This window comes from Saccopteryx bilineata, chromosome X, assembly GCF_036850765.1.
Source record: "Saccopteryx bilineata isolate mSacBil1 chromosome X, mSacBil1_pri_phased_curated, whole genome shotgun sequence".
NCBI classification, from domain to species: Eukaryota; Metazoa; Chordata; class Mammalia; order Chiroptera; family Emballonuridae; genus Saccopteryx; species Saccopteryx bilineata.
The window spans coordinates 89796423-89821291 of NC_089502.1; the positions used below are offsets into that span (position 1 = coordinate 89796423).

Here is a 24869-nt window from a genome sequence, read left to right on the forward strand (position 1 = left end):
CACTAGGCATGGGGGACTTCTCTACTCCTGGATCTACCTTCCAGACCTCTTGCCTACCCAGGCAACCCAGCCTGGCCCCACCCTAAAGCCCACCTTACGTAGAGGCAGCACCTGCACCCTCTGAGCAGGACCTTACTGAGGGTCTGCTTGTCGGTGGGGAGAGTGCTTGAGCTGTGAGCTTCAGGAGGACTCTACCATCTTGAAGCAGTGGATAAGGGTCAAAGCACAAGAGAAACTAGGCAAAGAGAGAGATGGGGCCAAGCTCAGGACAGGCAAGGGTAGAGTCCAGGCTGGCGGCAACCAGCAACTACCAGGGTCTTGTCCCTCAAGTTCTAGGCCAAGGGGAAGTTTATGAAAGAGGCAATGTTGCAGCTAAGAGTGGGTAGGAAGTCACTACAAAGTGAATATCTTGTGCCAGGGCATGGTGGTAGGAGAGTAGTTGGTGTGTCTGGGTCTAGGTGTGTGAGGGCAAGGAGTAAAAAAAAAAAAAAAAAAAAAAAGCTGGTAGAGTTGTCAGGGACCCTGAAGCCTGGATGAGGTGGCTGGGCGTGGCTCTGCCAGGGGTGGGGGCATTCTTCTGGGGCAGTGAACAGTTGGGCAGGGCAGGGCAGGGTAGGGCAGGGCAGGGCAGTTACTGTTCAAGTTAAACCCGTTTGCAAAGGAGATCAGCTGCAGGGCCTGGCAGGGAGGGAGGAGTTGAGGAAAGGCTGGTCCCTTTGGCTGGCACTGTCATGGTAAATCTGGCCTGGACAGGACTGAATCATCTGGGACATGGGAAGAGCTCGAAGCCTTAGGGCAGCCCAGTTGATAGCCCCCCACCTCACCTTGCTGACTGGCCACTGGTGGCTTTGGACATAACTCTTGCTTGTGTTGTGTAGCTGGCCCACCCAGACTTAGGGCTCTGGAGTGAGTTTTCCCATTCCCATTGGTAGCCTTGGGAAGGAAGAGCCACCCTCTTCCTCGCCCTTACATCAAATCCATCATTGCGTCCTCTACATTCTATCTCTTTAAACTAGAGGCTCTTAAAGGGAAAGGGGGCCCAAAGAAGAGATGTGACACACCCTAGGTCATATGGTAAGTATGTTTAGGAGTTAGGATGGCAAGCCAAATATATCTAGACACCAGCAGCCCAATGTGAAGGGGGACAGGAAAGTAGTAGATGCTGGCCACCAGACTGGAGCAGAAAAACACTTGCTGACAAGAGACAGATGAAGGGAAGTGACTCTAGATACAATTCCCCCAGCCTTACCCCTCATGTGTATTCATGCAGACTCAGGAAGCTATTCCTTACCTAATGAAGCCCAAAAAATGAAGGATGAGAACAGCTTCCAGAAATTCAATCACACCTCAGTCTTCTCCTTCTGAAAATCCTCTCTGACACCCTGGGCTGGTCTCCATGCCCCACTGATGACTCAGACATGGCTCAGTCCTCCCAGAGCTCACCATCTAGAACAAGAGAGTATGGTGTCCACTGCTGGATCAATGTAATCAGAGGAAAACAGGGGAGCACACAGAGGAAGTAATCAACTGGACTGAGTGGCCTGTGCAGTCAGGGGAGGATTTACGGACACTTGAGGAAAGTTTTGCAGAATGACTAAGACTTCACTGGTCAGAGAAGGGGACAAAAGACACTCTAGCAAGTTTGAGTGCCATGAACAAATACCCCAAAGAGACAGGACTTGTGATGCAGTCCAAAGGCAGAAGGAGGCAAGCATGGCTGGAGTGTAGTGAATCCAGCGAGAGAGTGGCTGGACCTGCAGAGAGGTCAGTGCAACCGAATCCTTGGGCCCCTTAAAGAGTTTGGCTTTTATCCTGAGAGCAATGGAAGCCATGGAAGAGCTGCAAGGAGGGAGCAACCTGTAACTATTAAAGAGATATCTGTGTGGGGACAACAAAGAAGGCAAGAGCACAGGCAAGGAGACCGCTGAGGTTGGTGGAAGTGGGTGTGGAGAGAAATGGATGGATTGGAGAGCCATTTGGTACATAGACTTGGCAGGACTGGATGAAGGAGAACCTGTTGGTCACTCCTTTTGATTCTGACATTCTGATAGGGCAACTCTTAACCAGCTCCACTGTCTCATAGACTGGCTTAACTATCCCTTGCCTGGGAGGCATTCTGCTCTCACCACCACCACCACCACCACCACCACCACCACAGGTAGGGTTAGGGGCTTTTTTTAATGCTTCCTCCAGCCTAGCCTTCCCCACCCCCACACCCAGTGCCTTGCACAAAGCAAATCCTCAGTAACTTGACTGAAAGACACAAATGCTCAAAAAGCACGAATAGATGACACTAATCGAACTGCACTAGTCTTCCAGTTTGATGTGTACCCTGCCCAGCCTGTGATGTGTCCCTGTTTGCTGACAGGGTGCTCGCTGCTGCTGTGCCTTGGGAACCTCAAGTCGCCCTAGGATGATGGCCTTCAAAGATGAGAACTTCCTCCGTGCAGCCTCACTTTCTTCTTCTTCTTTACAGACTCTGGGACTTCCTGCATGATCTCAGCCGCCAGCCACCCACCTCCGCCCCTCACCCCGTCGCTGTCTGGGATCTCTATCTGTAAAATGGATCTAGTTCTCGACAGAATTAACTCGCAGCATCTGTGGAAGTCATTGGCCTCGAGCGAAGGCCTGATCGCATCGGGTGCGGGCAGGGGCGCAACTAACGCAGCTGGGGCCCTTCACGTGGCGGAGGCCTCCCAGTCCCGGCCCTGAGCCTGGAGGAATTTGCCTCCAGCGGCAAATTCCACAGCAGCAGAGCCTTCTGAAGTTCGTTCTGGGCTCGGTGCGAGGAGTCCTGGCCTTGATTTCTCCAGCAGCCCCGCAGGGCGGGGGCCAGGAGGGGCGGGCGGGCCAGGACACTGGCGGGAGAATGTGCGGAATGTGCCAGGCCCATGTACCTACCCCTGGAGAGGGTAGAGGAAGGGGGACGGCCGAGGGGAGGGGCGAGGGGGCGAGGCTCTGGTCGCCAGAGAAAACCTGTTTGTTCTCCTGCGGGCGGAGCCCAGTCAGCGCCTCCTCGCCGCCCTGCGCGCTCCCTGCCGCCCGCCGCACCCTGGGCCCGCCGTCCGGCCCCGCCGAGGGAGCCCGCGACTCTCTGCCCGCCCCGCGAACCAAGCACCTGTTCCAGGTAGGCTACCGAGTCGCCGTCGGCGCGGCCCGGCAGAGAGGCGGCAGGGGGCACAGGGCCCCTGCCCAGCCAGGTGACAGGGACAACTCTGGGCCGCAGTTTCCCCATCCATAATCTTCACCTGCTTCAAGTATCCCTCTTGGGCTTCCGCTGGTTTTCTGTTCTTCACCGTGAGTAAAAAGACTGAGAAAGGCAAAGAAGGCTGGCTTCGTTTGCTCTTGCCCTTTGAGAGAGGATTTGTTAGTTAACGGCCTGGGGCCAGGATGCTCTGAGAGTTAATTGCAGGCCTAAGAATCAGGGGATCTCAGATCAGCTAGTTTACCCTGTATCCATTTTATAGATGAGAAAACTGAGACCCAGAGTAGGTTGCTTGTGATGAGCATGTACTGTGCACCAGGCAATCTCTTGGAGGGCCACAGGAAAGGTAGCTGCTCAGACAGAAGGCGCCGAATCAAGTGTCACTGGGAGTTATCGACGGGATCTGCAGCCAGCAGACTCTGTGGCTGTATTGTTCTGATGGGGGTAGAGGAAGCCAAGAGTCTGTCCTCTTTAAAAAAGGCAGAGTGATAACTCATCTCAAAAAGAGACTGAAAGCTCAGCTCCTCCCTCTGGCCATCCTCTCTGCTGCTTCCAAGCCAGGGGCATCTGGGCAGCTCCATTAGTCCAAGGATGTAACTCGCCAGGTCACCTGCCACCCAAGGATGCTGGGGGCTAAGATTAGGTCAGAGGTGGATGTGCCTGGGCTTTGGGACATCCAGAGTGTGGTAAGAATTGTGTTCCCACTCAGTCATTTTCACTTCGCTTTGACATCTTGGAAGGCTGTGCAGCTGCATCTCAGAACCACAATCTGTGAACCCTGAGAAAGAGTCCCTCACACCCCACCCAGCAGTGGAGGAGGCCTCTAGTACCGAGACCCAGTCTTGCTTTGGTTTCATGGCCCTTCGGACTCCTGGTTGGAGTACCTGACTGGAGACAACCAGGGTCCCAAGGGCTGATAAGCCTGAGCAGTGGAGGTGCTCTGCATTCCCACTCCCTCCTCACTAGCTCACATAAAGCTGCGGAGGAAGGAAGTTGGGGGGGGGCTGTGATTCTACCTTCCAGAGCCTATACTGCCTCATCTGAAAAATCAGGGACAGCTCAGATGCCCTGCTGGCCACTTAGAAGCAAGTGGCCAGGACATAGATGCACAGACCAGGGACCAGTTGGCCAGCTGGCCTCAGTGCTTGTGCTGTTTGCCTCATCACTTCTGGGCCACCCCAGGATGGGAAGGAGCAGATGATACCTCTCTCTGAGGTGAGGTATCATCTGGTCTTTCCCCTCCTTCCATCAATTCCCAGCCCCAGCCCTTGTGCCTTCCTGGCTTGGCCTTCAGAATCCTTGGCCCGGCTGGGGCTCCATATTCAGCTGTAGAGAGCTGATGGAAAACACCCAGCAGAGGGTCAGGCATACACCAGTGCTCCAGACCTGTTACTTTTAACCTTCTGGCTACTTACAAGTCAGTGACGGAGGTGGCCAGTGACCACATTGAGTGCTGTGGCTCTGAGTGGCATAAGCACAAGGGTCTGTGACAGGTGCCTGGAGCAAGGGAACAGCTCTGGCTGTTAGGACCAGGGAATGCTTTTTAGAGGAGGAAGGCTTGGAAGTAGGAGGAGGAAATCAGTAGCTACCTGATCAAGGCTCTCATATCCTTTGGGGCTGCCTGGGTCTGACCTTCTCCTTGTGCCTGAAAAACCAAAACCAGTCTTTCCTAAGCTCCTGTATGTTCCACCCAGAGCCAAGCAGTGGGAACCCAGAAAGAAATCATATGCAGACCTGCCCAGGGCATGACAGTTCAATTGGAGAGACAGAGAGGCTACTCAATAAGGAGCTGCCACCTGCATCGAAACTGTGCACCTGAGTTTCCCCTCAACCTGAGTCCAGATTCCAGATAAAGCCCCCACCTGAAAGCAGTGACCCCAGGGACAGCCAACACTTCACCTCAGCTACCCTCAGCCTGTCTTATGCTCCTTTCATTTCTCCCTAATGTCCATGTGGCCTCCTGAGATCTTGCAGGACAGAGACTCCAGGCCTTCAGCAGTGGGCCCGGAACTTGGCCACCCTAAGCATTGTCACCCAGTCCCTGAACTGTCCTCACTCACACATCAAGAAAAGTTCCCAATCTTACTCAATGCACTCTGGAAGCCGGAAGCCCTCCTTTTTCCTTCCCCACTCAGCCTCTGCGGGTGATATATTTCTTTGGTCTGGATCTTGCTTCAAGCCACAGTGCATAGGGTGTCAGCTCATGTGTAATACCAGCTTGCTTTCTGCTTGCTGAGCCCAGAGACTACTCTCACCGCCAGACCCTCATGGCATGGAACAGGACTGTGAACTGGGAAGAAGAGATCTGCAGCTCACGTGGCATCCCGGGCCTTTGAGTTCCCGTGGTTGGGGTCCATCAGGGACTCTGCATTCATTTCCATTGTGCCTGCAGAGAGCTGCCTGATGCCAGGAAAAGGGCAGCACTCCCTAGGGACCCACACACCTGAGAGTGATGCTCAAGAGAAATTGGCATCATTGCTTCCAAGGTTTGGAGAACTGGCAGGAGACTCATGAAGTGCATTAGAAACGTGAATGGTGGGATAAGGAGGTGCCTTTATAGCCTAGGAGTAAGAGAGCAGCTGGGAAGTCAGCTGGGTTCAAACCCTAGCTTAGCCATCATCTAACCCAGGGGTCTCAAACTCGCGGCCTGCGGCCCGCAGACTAATCCACGAAGTTCAAAATATTTTGGATAAAATTAAGTAAGCCTAGGGGCCTACTTGTATTTTTCATTTCTCTAGCATCCTAGCTAGATATTAGCTTAGTTAACAGCAGTTGTGATGCGAACTACAGTTTCTGGTCGTTTTGTGACACTGAGTAAACTGCATGTACGATTGTGCTCGTTGTACTGATTTTTTTTTGTTTTCAACTGCAGTGAGAAAAGTGTTGCGTAACAGTTGCCTTTTGTAGACCTAGTGCGGCCCGCGGAACAGCTGTGATCTTGCTCTGTGGCCCACATGCTGAGTTGAGTTTGAGACCCCTGATCTAACCTGAGCATATCACACAACCTTTGGAGGCCTAGGTTTTATCACCTGTACAGAATGGAGGCTGAAGGCAGGAACGTCTACCTGGTGCAAAGGCAGTGCTCTGTCAGGGATGTCAGTTGATCTAGGACCAGTGTCCTCCTCCAGGGGCCATGGTGGCTAGGGACGGAGGTTGGGGCCAGGTTAGGAGGGATATAGTCTCCACACTTGAGGAAAAACAGTTGTTTGAAAATCACTGCAAGTCTGTGTCGGTGACGAATATGGTGTCAAACAGTTAAATGATTTCCAAAGAAACCTTAATTCTTAGGTCCTTTCTGGATGCCTATTAAAATCTGATTTGCTTTCTTTTAAAATTTCACTATTTTTATTTTTAACTATTTATCTTGGATTAATTTAAAACTCACAGAAAAGTTTTAAGAATGGTACAAAAAAACTCCCTGGAAGCCTTATCTGGATTCTCCACTGCTAACATTTCTGGTGGTTTTCTTCAGGAAGGGGGAGGTTGACATGGAGGCACTTGTGTGACAGTAACCTTCCACTAAGGAGTAGCTATGGAAGGGACAAGAGGAGGACCTGGCTGGTGTCAGGTCATTTTTTCAAAGGGAAACTGAGGCACAGAGAAGAACTTGATCAGGACTCATTTGAGGATTAAGAATGGAGCCAGGGACTGACTGGGCGGTGGCGCAGTGGATAGAGTGTCGGACTGGGATGCAGAAGACCCAGGTTCGAGACCCTGAGGTCACCAGCTTGAGCACGGGCTCATCTGGTTTGAGCAAAAGCTCACCAGCTTGAGCCCAAGGTCGCTGGCTCCAGCAAGGCATTACTCGGTCTGCTGAAGACCCGCAGTCAAGGCACATATGAGAAAGCAATCAATGAACAACTAAGATGTTGTAATGCTCAACAAAAAACTAATGACTGATGATTCTCATCTCTCCGTTCCTGTCTGTCTGTCCCTGTGTATCCCTCTCTCTGACTCTCTCTCTGTCTTTGTAAAAAAAAATTAAAAATGAAAAGTAAGAAGCATGAAGATCATTTAAAAAAAAAAAAGAATGGAGCCAGGTCCTCTTATCTCACAGATATACAAATATATATTTGGCAAGTGTTTTCCGATCCTTTGCCTGTGTTGTGCATTGGGGCACAGGGAAGAAAGACTGAGAACTGAGAAGGGCTGGGATAGGAAAGTGGGAGGGACAGGCCTCAGTGGAAAAGGGACTGGAAAATGAAAGGACAAGAGGCCCTATGGGTATCATTCTCACTCTAATGTGAGGAGGCTGGAATCTGCAGCTTAAACACATGCTCCAGAGGGATCCAGAGGCCCCTTTCAGAAATACTGTCTACACTTGTCCCGTGGGGGACATACTCACTTCCCATTTCAGTAGGGAGCAGAGAACTAGGGTCACTGTTGGTGGCCGCTGAGGTGGCTGTAGAGCTCTGTGGCCATAGCTGGGTCGTAGAGGAGACCTGGGCCTCTGAAGCCAGTGGTGAGCAGTTCCCACACTGCTGCTGGTTGTTGAAGGTGGTCCTTGGTCTTGGCCCCATCTGTGGCCACTTCTCAGGCACTCGCCCAGCCCCCTTGGTCTGGTACCTGCAATTGTTGGCTCAGAACGCCACTTTCTGATGACTAGATCAGTTTCCCAGAGAGCTCGATGTGGCTAAGAGTTGCTATAGAGAGAGGCTCGAGGATTCCAGTCACAAGAATGCGTATCCCTGGTGGAAATGCCCCCACCAGGCAGCACCTGACTTAACACTGAAAACAAAAACAAAAACCCAAAGACCAAAAGCTAGGACTTGCCTCACCATTTCTGCCCAGGGAACTCCCACTCATTCTTTCATTCTTTGGGAAGCACTGGAGCCCAGGGCGCCTCCCTGGATAAGGCAGCGCTCTAGCAGTGCCCTCACAAGGCTTCTGACCAGCACCCAGCCTGCATCAACTTTCCATAAATGCTTGTTGAATAAATGAACCTGTGGCCTTAGGCAAATGCTTTCTCCTCTCTGGGTCTTCATATTCTTATCCAAAAAAATAAAAATGGAGGTAGTGATAAGAGGAAAGAGTGGAGTTCAGGGGACCCTGGGCCTAGGAAGACAGGAAGGTGAGAAAGGAGGAGAGTGGGAGGGAACTGGGTGGGCAAAGCTGCGGGAAGGAGGAGGAGGAGGCCTGCCCATGATTAGCTGTGGTGGGAAATGGTGTGGGTGGAAGAGCGGGCTGGGCACTGCTTTTCCTCTCCAGTCTCATTTATGATTATCTCTACCTGGGACACAATGAAATAGCTTTGGCCAGTGGTAGTTGGGGCAAATGTGAGGGGACTTTGCTATCACTGGGCCTGCCCTGGCAAAGGTCGAATGGGTGGTAGCAATGAGAGTACAGGGATATTCTAGAGTGGGAGAATTGGTTGGGGTGAGGGTGGGCTCCATGAGTCCCTTTCAATCTCCTTGCCTGTCTGTGTGCAGATGGGGATAGCATTTCTTTCCTGCTGGGACGGGCTTAAAAACACCTTGGTTCCCAGGCTGCAATAACAACTGGCGTGTTGGAGGTATGGTGACACAGCCAGCCCAGGCCCCATAAGAGGGCTCCCATGGTTCCTCAGGGCCCCATGTCACAGTATAGCAGGGGAGGGGGAGGCCAGGATAACAATGAGAATAGCCCATGTGAGACAAAGCGTTCTGTTTGGGGTGAGAGCTCTTGGGTCCTGCTGTGTCCAGCATGTGGGCTCTGAGCAGCCCTTGGCCTCTATGGAGACATCTCAGAGGGCTCTGCCCAGAAGCCCTCACTGGCTTTCGAGGCCAAGCTACCTCTGAAATTGCCCTGTCACCCCAAGCAATCACTTGTATTCAGCCTGCCAAGAGCTAGAAAATGGGCATAGTAGAGCCAGGAGGAATCCCAGCCCCTCAAGAGTGATAGTGGCCAGGTGGCCATGGCTCCTTTTGCTCCTCAGGGCTCACGCTCACCACTGCCTTGGGAGGGAGATAATCTACCTCAGACATCCGCCTCCCAGGACATCTCCGGGGCTGACTCCAAGAAGTCTAGATTCTGGGGTATTGGGGGTGGAATGGTGAGGGAGGTAAAATTCCATACTTTTATGCAGAAGTAATTTACCTGTAAAGCACATTTATGAATATTCCCCTCATGTGTTCTTTTTTCATATTATATTTTTCCCTCTGCAACCCAAGTCTCCTCCCACTCATTTTTCCATGTGGTGCCCCTCCTTCCTGCCACCCCAGTGGTTGCCCTCCAGGTGGGGCCCCCCATGACTGGAACATCAAGGGCAAGTCAAGGCTCTCTGCTTGGCCACTCAGCTGGCCCCTGGGAGCTCTATGCTGAGCAGCAGACTGTGGGCCCTGGAGACCCAGCTGCTCAGTCATTGCTCTGGCAGGCCTGTGAAGGGCCCTTCCACCAGACTGTTGCCGAGACCCTCTGTGTCCCAGGAACCCCCAGAGCAGCAGTAGCGCAACCTGCTCCGACCCTCTCCGGAGGAAAGGAACCAGCTCCTGACTCCTTGCTAGCTACTGAGACCATGATTCGGGATGCCCTCATTCACTAGACCTTCAAATGGGACATTTGATCATTGCAACCCTGTTGGCCTGGGGAATCAGGTCAGCTGCCTGCGTGCTGGCCTAGGTCTGCCTGGGTCCAAACTGAAACAGTTTGTCAAGTATGTGCCTTGAGAAAGGACTGGACGAGGGCACCCAAAAAGGGGGTGGAGGTCACACTCCCTGACTTTTAGCGTCCCAAGTCCCCTCACACTCCATGGCACATCCTGCCTGAGTGTTTAGCACCTTTGCTCTTTGTGTTGAGGCCTTTATCAGCATGGCCTGTGCAATGCATGCCAGCTCATCCTTGCAATTTCTGATGCAGCCTTCTTGGGGATCCCTGCCCCTCAGCCTGATTTCTCCCTACAATGCTGGGCCTTTGACCTCAAGGGGATGTTCCAGAGGGAAGACAGGACAGCAATAGAGGCTCTGAAAAATAACACTGCATGTCATCTTTTGTCCCTGGTGGTGAGCTTTCCCCTCATGACTAAGGGCAGGAGTCAGGGAGCACTTTGAGGAAAGGGCTTTGTCTTTGGCCAGAGAAGGTAAGTGGCATTTTCAGTGACTTGTTCTAACAGAATCAAGTCTTGGACTCCTTATCTAGTGCTCTTTCCTGAGTTGGAAGAGACAGTTCAGGTGTGTAGCTTTGTGGCCTTGGCCAACTCCTCTATGTCTCTGATGGCACCAGTGTGCCTCTCCTGTGCAGTAACAGTTGATGGGTTCAGCTGGCTTGTCTCTGAAGCCTTCTGAACAAGCAGTGTCCCAATTACCTTCTCAGCTTCCGTTACTACTGCCCCCTTCAGGCACAGGGACTGCCAGTCTGGCTACAGAGGAAAGCTCTCTAAAGAAGGACAGTCTGGGAGGAGACACCTGCTGCCCCTTGAGTGAGAGGCAGAGCTCTCCAGCAGATGGGGCCTTTGAATACTTCGGTGTCACTCTTTCCTTGGTAATACAGAGCATCCCAATTCTGGGACAATGCATGTCCCTGAAAGAGCTTGGGAGGGGCTCCTCACAGGCACTTACACACAAAAGAGGAAGACCCTGACCTTGATGCTCAAAGACATTTGTTTGAAACACACCCAAAAAGGACCTGGGTGTCTATTCTGGAAGGTGGATATAAGGCATGGGGACATTTCTTTGAGTCCTTTCATCAATGCTGAGGCCACTGGAGGCTTTTTGTCCAAAGGGAACATTTACAGTGCAAGTGGGTAGGAGGCTTTCCTGTGCCGAGAATCTCCCGTCAGGTCAGGCTGTCACACAGGTGAGGAGGAACAAAGCCTTAGACCAGGGGTCCCCAAACTTTTTACACAGGGGGCCAGTTCACTGTCCCTCAGACCGCTGGAGGGCCGGACTATAAAAAAAACTATGAACAAATCCCTATGCACATTGCACAGATCTTATTTTAAAGTAAAAAAAACAAAATGGGAACAAATACAATATTTAAAATAAAGAACAAGAAATTTAAATCAACAAACTGACCAGTATTTCAATGGGAACTATGCTCCTCTCACTGACCACCAATGAAAGAGGTGCCCCTTCTGGAAGTGTGGCGGGGGCCGGATAAATGGCCTCAGGGGGCCGCATGCTGGGGACCCCTGCCTTAGAGGATGGCTCTGGCAGCCTGGAGCCTCAGGTTGTAAAGACCAACTCAGGCTCTCATAGATGGGCTAGAGGGGAAAGGTATGACAGCTGGAGTCCCTCTTGCAGGCTTTGTTTTTCCATGATTTAGTCATTGACACCCTCATCCAATGGTGGGGAGCCAAGCTCCTGTGGGAGAAAGGAGTCTCCTGTCAGGCCACTTGTGTGCTCTGAGACCCCTGGTAGTGACCAGCTGCAGGACCAGAACAGGCTGGTGCACTCATCTTAGGAGCAAATTGCTGGGAGAGAAGGGAGTTTTCATCACTTCACCTCATCCCCTTCATGACCCAGATGGGAACACTTAGGTTTCTGCTGAAGTGAAGCAGAAGGCCATATTGTGGGGCCCCATGTAAGTGTCCACAGACAGAGCTTCACTGTGAAGCTCTGTGGCCTGAGCTTGGTCCAGCAATCGGCCCCTGCACTGGGCAGCCCAAGGCCTTGATGGCTTCATCTAGATGTCACTTGCTGCATTCATAATTTGGTCACTGGGCTTGGCTGCATCGGCTGTGCTCTGAGCTGTATACTCTTGCTCTGTCCCACTGCTTTCACATGCTGATTCCTGACCCATACCTAGGGATCCACCAAGAGCTGCGTAGTGGGCTCTGGTTCCAAGAGATAGAACTGTGCTGATCCCTGCCAGTCAGGAATGGGGCCCTTTGGAAAGTCAGTACACGTGGGAAAATGTAGTTGGGCTTCCTCTCAGCTCCCTGGGTGCAGAGTGTTATAGTTCATCTCTGGGGAAGCCCTGCTTCTTGCTCCTCTGCCCAGAGTGTGCTCACTCACTCTTGCTCGTGGTGGCCAGCCCCTCAGACACCCACATTTAGACAAGCTCCAACACCTATGCCCTCTGGCTGTGTCTCCTTCATGTTCAACATGAAAGTGTGCAACAAGGTTTCATGCTTCTAGGAGGCAAGGCTAAAAGGTGATTTGTTTCTCTTTCCTCTTAGTTTATTTTATTTTCTTTCTTTCTTTTTTTTTTTTCCTGAAGCTGGAAATGGGGAGAGACAGTCAGACAGACTCCTGCATGCGCCCGACCGGGATCCACCCGGCACGCCCACCAGGGGCGACGCTCTGCCCACCAGGGGGCAATGCTCTGCCCCTCCAGGGCGTCGCTCTGCCGCGACCAGAGCCACTCTAGCGCCTGGGGCAGAGGCCAAGGAGCCATCCCCAGCGCCCGGGCCATCTTTGCTCCAATGGAGCCTTGGCTGCGGGAGGGGAAGAGAGAGACAGAGAGGAAGGAGAGGGTGGGGGTGGAGAAGCAAATGGGTGCTTCTCCTGTGTGCCCTGGCCGGGAATCGAACCCGGGTCCCCCGCACACCAGGCCGACGCTCTACCACTGAGCCAACTGGCCAGGGCTCTTTCCTCTTAGTTTAGTTAGGAGGTCCTAACCTGACATCCAACACTTCCCATTCCCCTGCCACCCAACGTGAGAGAAGGGCAGTTGCTCAGCCTGCTGTCTCCTTTCATACAAACCCTTTCCACAAAGATCCCAGGCCAGAGGTCTGGGGGCTGGGGTGCTCCAGGCTCCCTGTATTGGCAGTACCAGCTGCCTTGCCTCCTCCTCGGTGTGTATCCAGTTGTCTGGAAGAAGCCAGCCCTTTCCATCTGTGCAGGGGAAGCAGAGAGGATATTTTAATCCTGGAGTGGCCTGGCATGAGGGCCCCAAGATGGGATGACACTCAGGGACTAGAGAGAGCTATCAGGTCGATGGCCCTCCATGCTTTTATCCACGCCCAAGGCTGCTGTAGTCTCTGCCTGAGATGAGCTCTGCACGTCTACACCTCCCTCATCTCCTGTGGATCATTTTTCCTTCCAGGCTAGTGGGAAATGCAGATGTTTTTAGTGCAGTGTGACCAAGAATGGGACTGGGCTGTGTCCCTGAGCCAGGAGGCTGTGGGACTTGAAGGATTCTCAGGGAAATGCCTCCTGGGCTGGAGCTCAAAACCATTTGGTCAGGGCAAAGACACAAAAGCCTGCTTGGAAAAGGAGGTGTGCACAATTTGGGGAGTGAAGCAGGGTGGTTATTCTAGAAAACTCTCTAACTTAGTTTTTCAGAGCACGCCTTTGTGGGCTGCAAGGCTCACCCTCCTGCTGCTTTTCTCTCCATCTCTGTCTCCTCGTGCATCAGCCAAACATTTGCATCACAGTCTGCAATTCCCCTCTCTCCCTCCTCCCCTGCTACCATCCTCCTGCTAATCTGCCAGCATCAGCTTGACTCCACTGACATCACCAGTCTTGCTATGGCTCTTTGCACCTACCCCTTCATTGGCTCCTTGCTTCTGTGCAATTAAGATCAGAGGCCCGGCCCTGGCCAGTTGGCTCAGTGATAGAGCATCGGCCTGGCGTGCAGAAGTCCCGGGTTCGATTCCCGGCCAGGGCACACAGGAGAAGCGCCCATCTGCTTCTCCACCCCTCCCCCTCTCCTTCCTCTCTGTCTCTCTCTTCCCCTCCCTCAGCGAGGCTCCATTGGAGCAAAGATGGCCCGGGCGCTGGGGATGGCTCCTTGGCCTCTGCCCCAGGCACTAGAGTGGCTCTGGTTGCAACAGAGTGATGCCCTGGAGGGGCAGAGCATCGCCCCCTGGTGGGCAGAGCGTCGCCCCCTGGTGGGCATGCTGAGTGGATCCCGGTCGGGCGCATGCGGGAGTCTGTCTGACTGTTTCTACCCGTTTCCAGCTTCATAAAAATACAAAAGAAAAAAAGAAAAAAAAAAAAGATCAGAGGCCCCTTTCCTGGGAGGTTGCTGGGCAGCCTTGAGAGGCTGCTCATCAGGAAGGAAGGTGCAGTGGGAGCACACCTCTTGGCATTCTGAGGCCATTCGTATCAGAGAGGATCTATCCCCATCTCCCCCTGCCTGCCCCAAGAGACATCTGTAGGCTAATGGAAGAGGGAGATAAAGAACAGGATGAAAGGCAATGAAGGTGGGCTGGGGGCACCCACCTGGTGTCTGAGGTGCCCTGGCCTGCTCAGGAGGCTTTGGACTTGGTCCTGAACTGCCCTGGGGCAGGCTGGTGCAGTCTCAGTGTAAGGTCTTGCTCAGAGTTGGCATGGATGGGGTACTGCCTAGTGGGGCTACATCTAGGGCAGCCCCAGAAGTGTGCTGTAAGGGAGGGACAGCTGGGATGGAAAGTGGCAGATAAGCCACCCATCCCTTTGGTGGCCTAGGCCAAGGCCCATAAGCAGGGATATATGGCAATTCCTAAGGAACCAGAAGACTTCTCCCTATCAAGGTAGAAACAGTATATGGAATGGCTGTCCTGACCAGAAATGTACTCACACTAGCCATTTGGGAGATGAGGATACCCACCATTATCAAGACATCTAAATTCTAGGAAGTGCTCTGGCTTGGAGGTGCCTTGCCAGAAAGAGGCCTAGACAACAGGTCCACAAGCTTGTTGGTTCGGCACCACTTTACAGATGAGAAGACCGAGGCTTAGAGTAGGACAGCATAACAGCCATGTGAGGCCACTTAGAGACGAGGAGCAGGTCAGGTGGCCCTTCTGAATGGCAGGGTTCATGGACCAGGGAAAATGTAAGACTGGAAGGCCTTGGGCAGAAAGAAGGTCTCCTGTTGTTCTTTCAAAGGTGGCTGGGGATGTAACAACCCAGTGATCCAGAGTCCATCTCGCTTCACTCTCCACCTTCTTCTTGGGGTGAGTGAGGAGGTGCAAGGACATCAGTCAGAGCAGCTTATCTCCTCCATGTCTTCTTGAACTTGGGTAGCATTTTGCATCTTATTCACAGCGGGTAAAGAGAGCCCACAGGGGTGTGGGCTGCCCTCCTTGGAGGGGATTGTGGAGTTCGGTGTGTGGAGGTGCTAGTGGCTGGACCAGGCTGAGTAACCACACAGACGCTGTGTATGTGGCTGGCTCATGTCCAAGAGGCCCCTCCCTCCAGCAGGTGCAAGTCAGCTGCTGAGGCCAAGTGCCAAGCTTGGAGGAAGTATACAGGTGCCAGCGAGAGGTGCCTGGGCCACTTTCACCCTGGCATTTTGCTCCAAGGAGCACTCTAAGCCATGCAGCATGGAGTCAGCAGAGCTACAGTGTGGCTGCAGTTCAGAATCCAGCTGTACCCTCCACCCTCTGGAAGTGTTGGAAGTGCGGACTGGGGCCAGTTGCCCAACCTGTCCGGGCTCCCTTGCTCATGGTGAAGTGGAGATGACAGTACACTTACTGCTTGCTGGTTGCAGACCTACAGCTGAGCTTGTGCATCCTGACCCCTGGACTGGGTGCCTGCCTTGTTAGCTCGCTCGCAACCTGTGTCCCACGGTTCCATGGAAGGGCAGGGCCAAGGCCCCCATCCTGGTACTTGGGTCTTCTTGCTCCATCACTGCCAACATCTGGGCTCAGAGCACCTCTTCCCCAACCTTTCCGGTCTCCTCCCTGGGAACAGTGCTAGACAGCCTGCGTAGGAGGGCAAGGTGTAAGGAAGTGAAGTGAGGACTGTGGGAGGGGAGAGGCCTGAGGATGGGGCGCTGGCTTCAGCACCTGCAGAGTGCATTGCTTCTTTCCTACTGTGGCCCTTGCCTTTGTGAGAAAAGCTGGCCTTTTGTTCCCGGGGGTGCTTCTGTATTGTGCTGCTGGGGCAGCTGCTGTTGTGACCTCCTGACTGACATCAGACCCTAACCATACAGCCTGCTCTTCTCTCACCCCAAGCTTGTAGGCAAAGAGGATGGAGGCTCCTGATGGAGGCCCTGTGTGCCTGAGGCAAGGCATCGTGCAGCTCAGCACAACACAGTGGACTCCTAGAGGCCCAGGGTGTTATTCCTCTGGGCATTGGGATGTCTACTAGAGGAAGAATTCCCAGGACTGCTGCATCCATACACTTCCCTCACATTCTATCCTTTTAGCAGACTTTGAGACCCATCCTCAGCTGTCCAAGCAGCTCCAACTCCCATTTCATTTGCTTAAACTACTGTTTCTTTAAACTTTATCATAATACAGGCAGTTGACATTCATGATAGAAAAATTAGAAATACAGAGGAGCGAAATATTTTGGTATACATTCTTTCAGGTGTTTATTCCACGTACCTTTTTTTCTTTTAATTTTAGCAAGAAAGACACAGAGAGGGACAGATAGGTATAGACAGACAGGAAGGGAGATGAGAATCATCCACTTGTGCCACTTTAGTTGTTCATTGATTGTTTTCTCATATGTGCCTTGACCAGGGGGTTTCAGCTGAGCCAGTGACCCCTTGCTCAAGCCAGCAACCTTGGGCTTCAAGCCAGTGACCATGGAGTTATGTCTATGATCCCACACTCAAGCCAGCGACCCCAGACTCAAGCCGGATGAGCCAGCACTCAAGGGTTTCGAACCTGGGTCTTCGGCATCCCAGGCTGACACTCTATCCATGCATCACCAGCTGGTCAGGCCTACGTGCCTTTTCATGTATGTATATTTTAAAGTAAATAGCACCATCCTACACATCTTGTGTTAAAAGCTGCATTTCACTTAATGATATATGAAAACCATACGCATGAAGGCTTGTTAAATATCATACACATCAATATCATTTGTAATGGCTGCATAGTATGTGCTTGAATGATTGAATATGCTTAAAAATTACTATTGGGAATTTAGATTATTTGCCAAGTTTTCACCATTACACTCCATACTGAGATGATGCCCCTCTCATATACTTGGTTCACTTACACAGTCGTCTCTTTAGGAGATGTGGCTGTGAGGTGGGAACTGCTGAATCAACAGGCTTGCCCTTTCTAAGGTTTTCAAAACATGGAGATTTGTGCTTCAAAAAGATGCCCCTATTGACCTGCCCACCAATGGTGTGTGAGAGCTGCCCAGGAAACACTCTCCCAAGTCGTCAGACTCCTTTCTTCAAAACTGCTCTTGTCTGCAGTAAGGATTTTCCCAACTATTCTACTTTGTTCTCTGAGAGAAAAGGAGATCTGGGTCCAAGAAGGGCAGGGGTCCCCAAACATTTTACACAGGGGGCCAGTTCACTGTCCCTCAGACCGTTGGAGGGCCAGACTATAAAAAAAAAACTATGAACAAATCCCTATGCACACTGCACATATCTTATTTTAAAGTAAAAAAACAACACGGGAACAAATACAATATTTAAAATAAAGAACAAGTAAATTTAAATCAACAAACTGACTAGTATTTCAATGGGAACTATGCTCCTCTCACTGACCACCAATGAAAGAGGTGCCCCTTCCGGAAGTGCGGTGGGCCGGATAAATGGCCTCAGGGGGCCGCATGTGGCCCGACGGCCATAGTTTGGGGGCCCCTGAAGAAGAGTAATGATGTTAAGTCAGAAGCATGGCCCCCACCAGCCTCTGGTTCAGAGGCAGGAGTGGTGGATGCAGGCTGTGTGCTGGGGGTGTGAGGGGTACCTGGACTCTGTCCTTGCTGAGGCTGGTGGAGGGGGCAGGTCTTGTCTGGGAAGACTTGGGTCCACAGTCCCAAGGCACTCGGGTCAGAGGAGGAGAGAGATCCTTGAGAGCAAGGCCCCTAGGAACAAGACCAGACAGAACAAACGGGGCTTTGAAGAATGGTCAAGAGGAGCTGGAGGGCCACCTTCCAGGGATGCTGAGTCACATTGTCTGTTTGTAGCAGTGCCAACATTGGGGTAGGGGTGAGAAGAAAAGTGGCTGGGTCAGAGGACTGGACTGGGGAGTTTGCCCCCAGTCTTAAACAGTGGAGACCATACAGAAGTTGAGTAAGAAGCCACACAGAGTGGGATTAGGAGCCAATGAGTGCTCCCAGAAGGACGCACAAATAAAAGCAGGTGGACCAGGGAGGAGGTCAGAAGAGACTGGCCTGAACTAGGGCCGGGGGTGAGGGGGGGAGGAAGGGATAGTGAAGTGGAGGCAGAGCCAGCTCTCCAGCAGGGATCTAAGTTCAAATCTCACGTCTCCATGTTTCTGGCTAGCAATCTTCACTTTAAAAGCCCCTTGACCAAAAATCTGCCTTCCTCTTCAGTCTGTGGGAAGGCTCTACTTTATGACTTTAAGATAGATTGCCCCATCAAAAAAAGACATTTGGCCCTGGCCGGTTGGCTCAGTGGTAGAGCGTCAGCCTGGCGTGCAGGAGTCCCGGGTTCGATTCCCGGCCAGGGCACACAGGAGAAGCGTCCATTTGCTTCTCCACCCCTCCCCCTCTCCTTCCTCTCTGTCTCTCTCTTCCCCTCTTGCAGCAAAGGCTCCATTGGAGCAAAGTTGGCCCCGGGCACTGAGGATGGCTCTATGGCCTCTGCCTCAGGTGCTAGAATGGCTCTGGTTGCAACAGAGCAATGCCCCAGATGGGCAGAGCATCATCCCCTGGTGGGCATGTGGGTGGATCCCGGTCAGGGCATGCGGGAGTCTGTCTGACTGCCTCCCCGTTTCCAACTTCAGAAAAATACAAAAATAAAAATAAAAAAAGACATTTGACTTCAAAGATGAATCATTGGCCCTGGTGTTTGTGTGAATCTTCTGACTGAGGAGTTAACTGTAAAGATGGAATCTGAGGCAGTGTGGGCACCATCCCAGCTCTGCCCTCCCTCACTGTGGGCTCTGGTGTGTGTCCTTACTCCATTGGCCTGGGAATCCCCGGTGGCCTTTCTGCCTCTGTCATTCTGCATGTGTGTGAGTCCCTCCTGATTTTGGAAATGGGTTATTTGGTTCCGACTAGGCAGAAAACTTCTAGACAACGTGGCCAACAGGTATGTCAAGAGAAGATTGATGAGTTCCAGAAAGAATTGAAAGACATAGTAGGAGTTCTTGAGCTGAGCTCTAGAGGAGGTGAAGGACTCACAGTCAGTCAGCAGTACCAGGAGACCAAGGGACCAAGATCTCAGGGGGCAGTTTTGTGTGCCACGCCCAGTGGGACCACTTCATGGGTTGCTGGGATAGTTGGGCCTGTGAGGATCACCCGTGGAGTGTGAACTCTGTCACACTGTCACCATGTCAGTAGAACTCTGACGTGGCCACCTTGGTCAGGGGCTGAGAATGCTGGGTGCCCTGATGATGAGGTGCTGCTCCTGGCACACAGAAGGCTCAGGCCTCCTGGGCCGCTCGTTTGGCACAGTTTATGAGAAAGCCAGCTCTTGCTGACATGGCAGATTTGGTTTGCTCTTGGCCCCCTGCCCATTTTAGTGTGCCCCTGACTTCCATGGAAATATGTCCAGGCTTTGCCAACTGGCAGCAGGGCCCAGTTGTTCAGCCCTGGCCCTGGAGGGGCCCAGAGGGTGACTGACCCCTAAAAGGAAGGTTGATCTTCCTCATAAGCAGAGCCAGGGCCCCTGCTTCTCATCGTGCCCTCTCTTAGGGCTCAAGAGGCCAGCTGTGGCAAGTCAGGGCTGTGACTAAACCCATGACGTGGGCCTTCTGTCTTCCTGCAGCACTGGGCTGGTCTCAGCCTGGAGAACTGGCTTTTTCACCTCAGGCCCTAGTGGGCAAACAGCCTTCATCCATGGTGCTGTGAAGGCCTCACAGGCCATTACAGCCCACCCCTCACTAGCCATAGGAGGGCTACACCTGGCTGAAGTGCAGAGAGGAGGCAAGGAGGGAGAGCAGGGTTAGAAGACAGAGAGAGGAAGAGAAAGGAGAGCACCAGATGTCCCCTGCTTCCCAGACAGAGCAGCAAGCCCTTACCAGTCTCCACCCTTGCCTCGTCCCCAAGGGCCACTAGAATTTGGCAGTGGGACCCTGGGCTTTCCTCACTGGAGATGGAGCCAACCCCTGAACCACACAGGGTTGCATACCCCCAATTCATGCTTTCACTGATTGAGGGCCACCCACAATCCTCTCCCCCAATAAAGACAGGTTGAGAGTTACTGCTCCTGTTTAACTGCCCTGCGATCTTTGCTGTGCCAGGTAGTGCCAGGCACTTTGTAAGATATTGGTGCGTTCTGTCCTCACAGTCATGAAGGGTAGACTTTTTAAACTTCCATTTTACAAATAAGAATACTGACAATAGCCCAAGAGGTTAGCTGACTGGTCCAGGGTCCGTCAGTCTGTCAGACAGCTACTAAGTACTGAGCGATAGTCCAACTTCTTTTTTTTTAATTCAGTGAGAGGAGGGAGGCAGAGAGACAGACTCCCATATGTGCCCCAACTGGGATCCACCAGGCAAGCCCACTAGGGGGTGATGCTCTGCCCATCTGGGGCCCTTGCTCCATTGCTCAGCAACCAAGCTCTTCTTAGCACCTGAGGTGGAGGTCATGGAGCCATCCTCATTGCCTGAGGCCAGCTTGCTCCAATCGAGCCATGGCTGTAGGATGGGAAGAGACAGAGAGAAGCAAGAGGGGAAGAGGTAGAGAAGCATAGGGGTGTTTCTCCTCTGTGCCCTGACTGGGAATCAAACCCTGGACATCCATATGCCAGGCCGACATTCTACCTGCCAGGGCCGAAATGGCCCAACTTCAAAATTCCCCCAGCCTCTACCTTCCCCCAGACCTCCTTCTAAGCCCACCGGTGCCTGCCCCCAGGGGCCTGCTATCTGTGTGAAAGCTCCCTCGCTGCCACTCTCCTCCCCACATTTACTGAGGCCTGGATTCTGGCCATCAGAGCTCTCTAGGGAGGCTTTTGCTGTTCCCTCATAAGTCATCTCTCAAACAGACAGGCCCAGCAGCCTTGCTGTGTCCCAACAGGTGAGTGACCCTAGGCAGACATGTGGGTGTGCCACCTAGTAGTGGCAGATCCAGTAAGTGCACCCAGGACTTTACCAGCTCTTGCTTCCCAATGTCCACAAGACAGTCTGGATAGTCTTGGTGTGTCAGGGACCGCATGGTGACTCATAAGTCATTATATCGATAAATACATAAAATAACAGCCATGTGCTTGCATTTGCCCCAGGAGCCCTGTTGAATAACTGAGAAGTGACCTTCAAAGCAGATACCATGAGCATCTCAGCTCTCGGAAACAGCACCAAAGGTGAGGCCCAGTCTCCCTCTTGTCCCAGTCCGGGGCTCAGTATGTGGCTACCTTTTTCCAGACTGGCCCTGCCAAGCCCATGAGTGCTGCCTAGGCAGCAGAGTGAAAGAGGCATATTGGGAAAGCTGGAAAGGAAGCCCAGGGTCCTGGGGCTGGGCTCCCCTTCTGAACCTGTGTGGTTTTGCCCCTGCAGGGAAGCTTCTCCCAGTGGGCGAGGAGGAGCGTAGTAACGTCCTCAAGCAGATGAAGGTGCGAACCACTCTGAAGGGGGACAAGAGCTGGATCACCAAGCAGGGTGAATCAGAGGGCCACACTCTGTAAGTCCAGGAGGCTGGGAGGGCCAGAAGCAATGGGGGGTGGGGGCTGGGTTGTGATCCATGAGACTCATCCACACCTGGAGATGCTGAGCGGCTTCCGCCATTCAGAGCTAGTAGGAAAATGTGACCACAGGCCAGTTGGGGAGGTTGGAGCAGGGTAAAGAATCCAACTGAGGGCAAGTCTCAGCCAATGTCACAGAGCAGGAAAGCCTTGGGTGCCGGGGTATACACGTACAAGTGCCCGTGGAATGTGAAGGCAATCCAGGGAAGGAGAATGTGAGATGGGAATGGTGGGCCAGGTTCCTGGGGTGCATGTACTGCACCTCCCTCGGCTGCCTTGGCGCTCAGCAGGCAGCCTCTAGGAGGGAGGCTACATGGTGGCTGCTGGTAGGGAGCCTAGGAGCCATTCCTTTGGAACCCCTCTTTCCCCAGAGAGCCGCCCTCGGGTCGGAGTCGTGCCACATCCTTTTCATCAGCTGGGGAGGTCCCAAAGGCCAGGTAAGAGGTGATCCTCAGATGGCTGGTGGGTGGGCCCTATGTTGCAGTCTTCAGGGAGATAGGTAATGGAACAAGAGCTGAGAACGGATGTCAGGGTCTGTAGCAAGTCACTTGAAATACACAAGAAGAATAGATTTTCCATTCTTCTCCCCCTTGGGAAAGGGAAACAGGACTGAGTCTAGTTTCCTGTCCTTGCTGCCTCCCCTCCTGGGCCTCCATGGTACCACCTGTCAACTATGATCAAAATTGTCATTAAGAACTCCCTGCAGGGCCTGACAAGGTGGTGGCACCGTGGTTAGAACGTTGGACTGGGATGCAGAGGACCCAGGTTCGAAACCCAGAGGTTGCCAGCTTGAGCACGAGCTCATCTTGTTTGAGCAAGGGTCACCAACTTGAGCCCAAGATTGCTGGCTTGAGCAAGGGGTCACTCAGTCTGCAGAAGCCCCCTGGTCAAGGCACATATGAGAGAGCAATCAATGAACAACTAAGGAGCTACAATGAAAAATTGATGCTTCTCATCTCTCTCCCTCCTGTCTGTCCCTATCTGTCCCTCTCTCTGTCTTTCTCTGTCTCTGTCAAAAACAAAACAAAACAAAAAGCAAAAAAAAAAAAACAAAAAAAAAACCTCCCTTCAGGGATTAAGACAATGTCTATAAAGTGCTTTAAGAGTCACACATGACTTCCTTTATTGATAGCTCTGATTTCTGAGTGCATCTGATAATTGGCATGCCAGAGGAAACACACATTTGTGACCACCACCTCCCAAGTTTAAGATGACATATTCTGACTGTTGGATAAGGGACTAGTCCCCTCTATTTCAAGGACTTTTGCACAGAGGTGTCCAGGGAAGCTCTGAAACATGTGAACAACTGCCTAGATATGCAGGAATTGCTCCTGAAAAGTAAGGGAGTGGGAGACTTAAAAATTCAGGCTTGATCCTTGCTCCAAACAGTGGGCAGTGAGTGCATTGCCAGGACCTTTCTCAGGTGCTGGTAGAGGCAGTGGTTGCAGCTAGAAGGGAAGGTCCAAGTTTACTGCTAACCGCAAAGGCTGCTTTTGGTAATTGCGGCCTCGCCTGTCAACCCTTCAGTGACTTAGCGCTGGCTACCTGACAGGCCCTGTGCCAAGCAGAGGCATAGCCCTCTCCTCGGGGAACTGACATTCTGGCAGGGACCATGAGTACAACCCAAGTAGAGATATGAACATACAAGAGAGAATTGCAGTTGGTGAGGTTGTCAAGGACCTGAAGTTGGCTCAGAGATAGCCTGCTCATAAGGGTGGGCTTGTTTACTTTGGGGGTGCAGTTCTCATCTTGAGCCTTGGTTTGGGGGGTGCACTTGGAAAGTATGTCCTGGGGTAGTTTGACTGAGGGTCCAGAGCAGGGCTATCCAGAAGTCTACATAAAACCTCAGCTCTCGTTCTTTCCCAGGGGGGTCAGGGCCAGCCAGGGGCCATGACCTAGCCTCCCTAGCACACAAGTACTTCAGCCAGAAATGCTCACTGTGGCTAGAAGGGGTACAAGTGACCTTCCTTTCTCAGGTCCTACCTCAAATGTTCCTGGAACTTGGTCACTTCCAGGAGACTGTCCCCAGTTAAGTACAGGGTCTGTCAGGATGGAGAACACTGGGTCTCTGAGCTGCCCTTCCTGCCTGCCTGCATGAGGTCCCCTTAGACCCAATCCTGCTACTCCAGTGCCAGGCTCCTCTGTTCCTAAACAAAGTCCTTATCTCCTGCACCTGAGCCCTGGCTGTGCACCCTGTCAGCCCTTGGCTCCTACCTCCACCCACCACCCAGTGAGCCCTCTGAACTCCCTCAGTTTCTCCCAATTAGGAAGTGCCCAGCACATAGAGCCTAATGGTTTCTAGCCAGTTACTAAGCCCTGGCCATACGCTTAGGTCCCAAACTTCCATAAAGACTTGTGATATGGGTGTCCCAGGGGCTGGAGGAAGGGAAGGTCCAAAAAAGGGGGAAGAGAGAGTCTGCTGGCCATGGCTGGCTCATGCCTGGACTCTTCTTTGGCCCTCATGAACCTTCCTGGAAAAGGCTGGAAGTGAGGTTGGGGAACAGGTCAGGAGCCATGGCTTCCACTTGCCATGTCCTCAGCCCTAGCCTCTTACCATGGAGCCTCCAACCTGAGCTGGAAAGCAGGTGGGAGGGCTGTCAGCAATCTCATAAGAGCTTTTGCTCAGGGCACAGTTGGGACCTGACAAGCCAAGGAGAAGCCAGAATTTGGAAGGGACACTTCTGTAGAAAATGCTCAGCCAGAGACCACACATTTGTAGGTACCTGCTGTGAGCCAAGGCTGGGCCCAGAACAATTAGCCCAGGTACTCTTCCTGGGGAGTAGCTGAGAGACAGGCAGACCAGGCAGACCAGAGCAGGAACCAGGCTAGGGGTGCACAGTGGCTAGCTCTCTCAGGAAGTTCCCGGCCACTCCTGTTCCTCTTGTTTTGCCTGCACTGGGACACGCACCAACCAAGCTGCTCTGCTGTTGTCAGTGACAGGAGAAAGTTGGGCCTTCCAGCAAGGCCTCAATTTACTTCATGCCTCTTTTTCCTTGGCAGGCCTGCAAGCACAAGGGCTTCCACTGGCTACATCATCCGGTAGGTGACAGCAGAACCCTCCCTGCCTCCCTGCACCCACCTGCACTGCCCCCTGGCTTCTCCCTGGGAGCTTAATGGACTGCTTCTTCCGGACTCTCTTTTAGGGGAGTGTTCACCAAGCCCATAGACAGCTCGTCCCAGCCCCAGCAGCACTTTCCTAAAACCAATGGAGCTCCAAAAAGGTGCGTCCACGGAGTGCTGTCCAGCCAGGCAGTGGGGAGTTGT

At 52.6% G+C, this 24869-nt stretch overlaps 1 protein-coding gene across 3 annotated transcripts in view; it reads left to right on the forward strand.

Annotated features, from left to right (window-relative positions):
• Positions 1 to 2992: 2992 nt before the first annotated feature.
• Positions 2993 to 24869, forward strand: part of ZNF185 (zinc finger protein 185 with LIM domain) — an 84498-nt gene continuing 62621 nt past the window's right edge. For 2 of the 3 annotated variants that reach the window (XM_066248800.1, XM_066248799.1), the window contains exons 1-5: positions 21179 to 21227; positions 21421 to 21544; positions 21977 to 22042; positions 24606 to 24644; positions 24749 to 24826. In XM_066248800.1, coding sequence (XP_066104897.1) covers positions 21194 to 21227; positions 21421 to 21544; positions 21977 to 22042; positions 24606 to 24644; positions 24749 to 24826 — 341 coding nt within the window. In that variant the 5' untranslated portion in view covers positions 21179 to 21193. Of the gene's footprint in view, positions 3128 to 21149; positions 21228 to 21420; positions 21545 to 21976; positions 22043 to 24605; positions 24645 to 24748; positions 24827 to 24869 lie in introns of those variants that run through there. The other variant, XM_066248798.1, reaches the window with a different exon arrangement.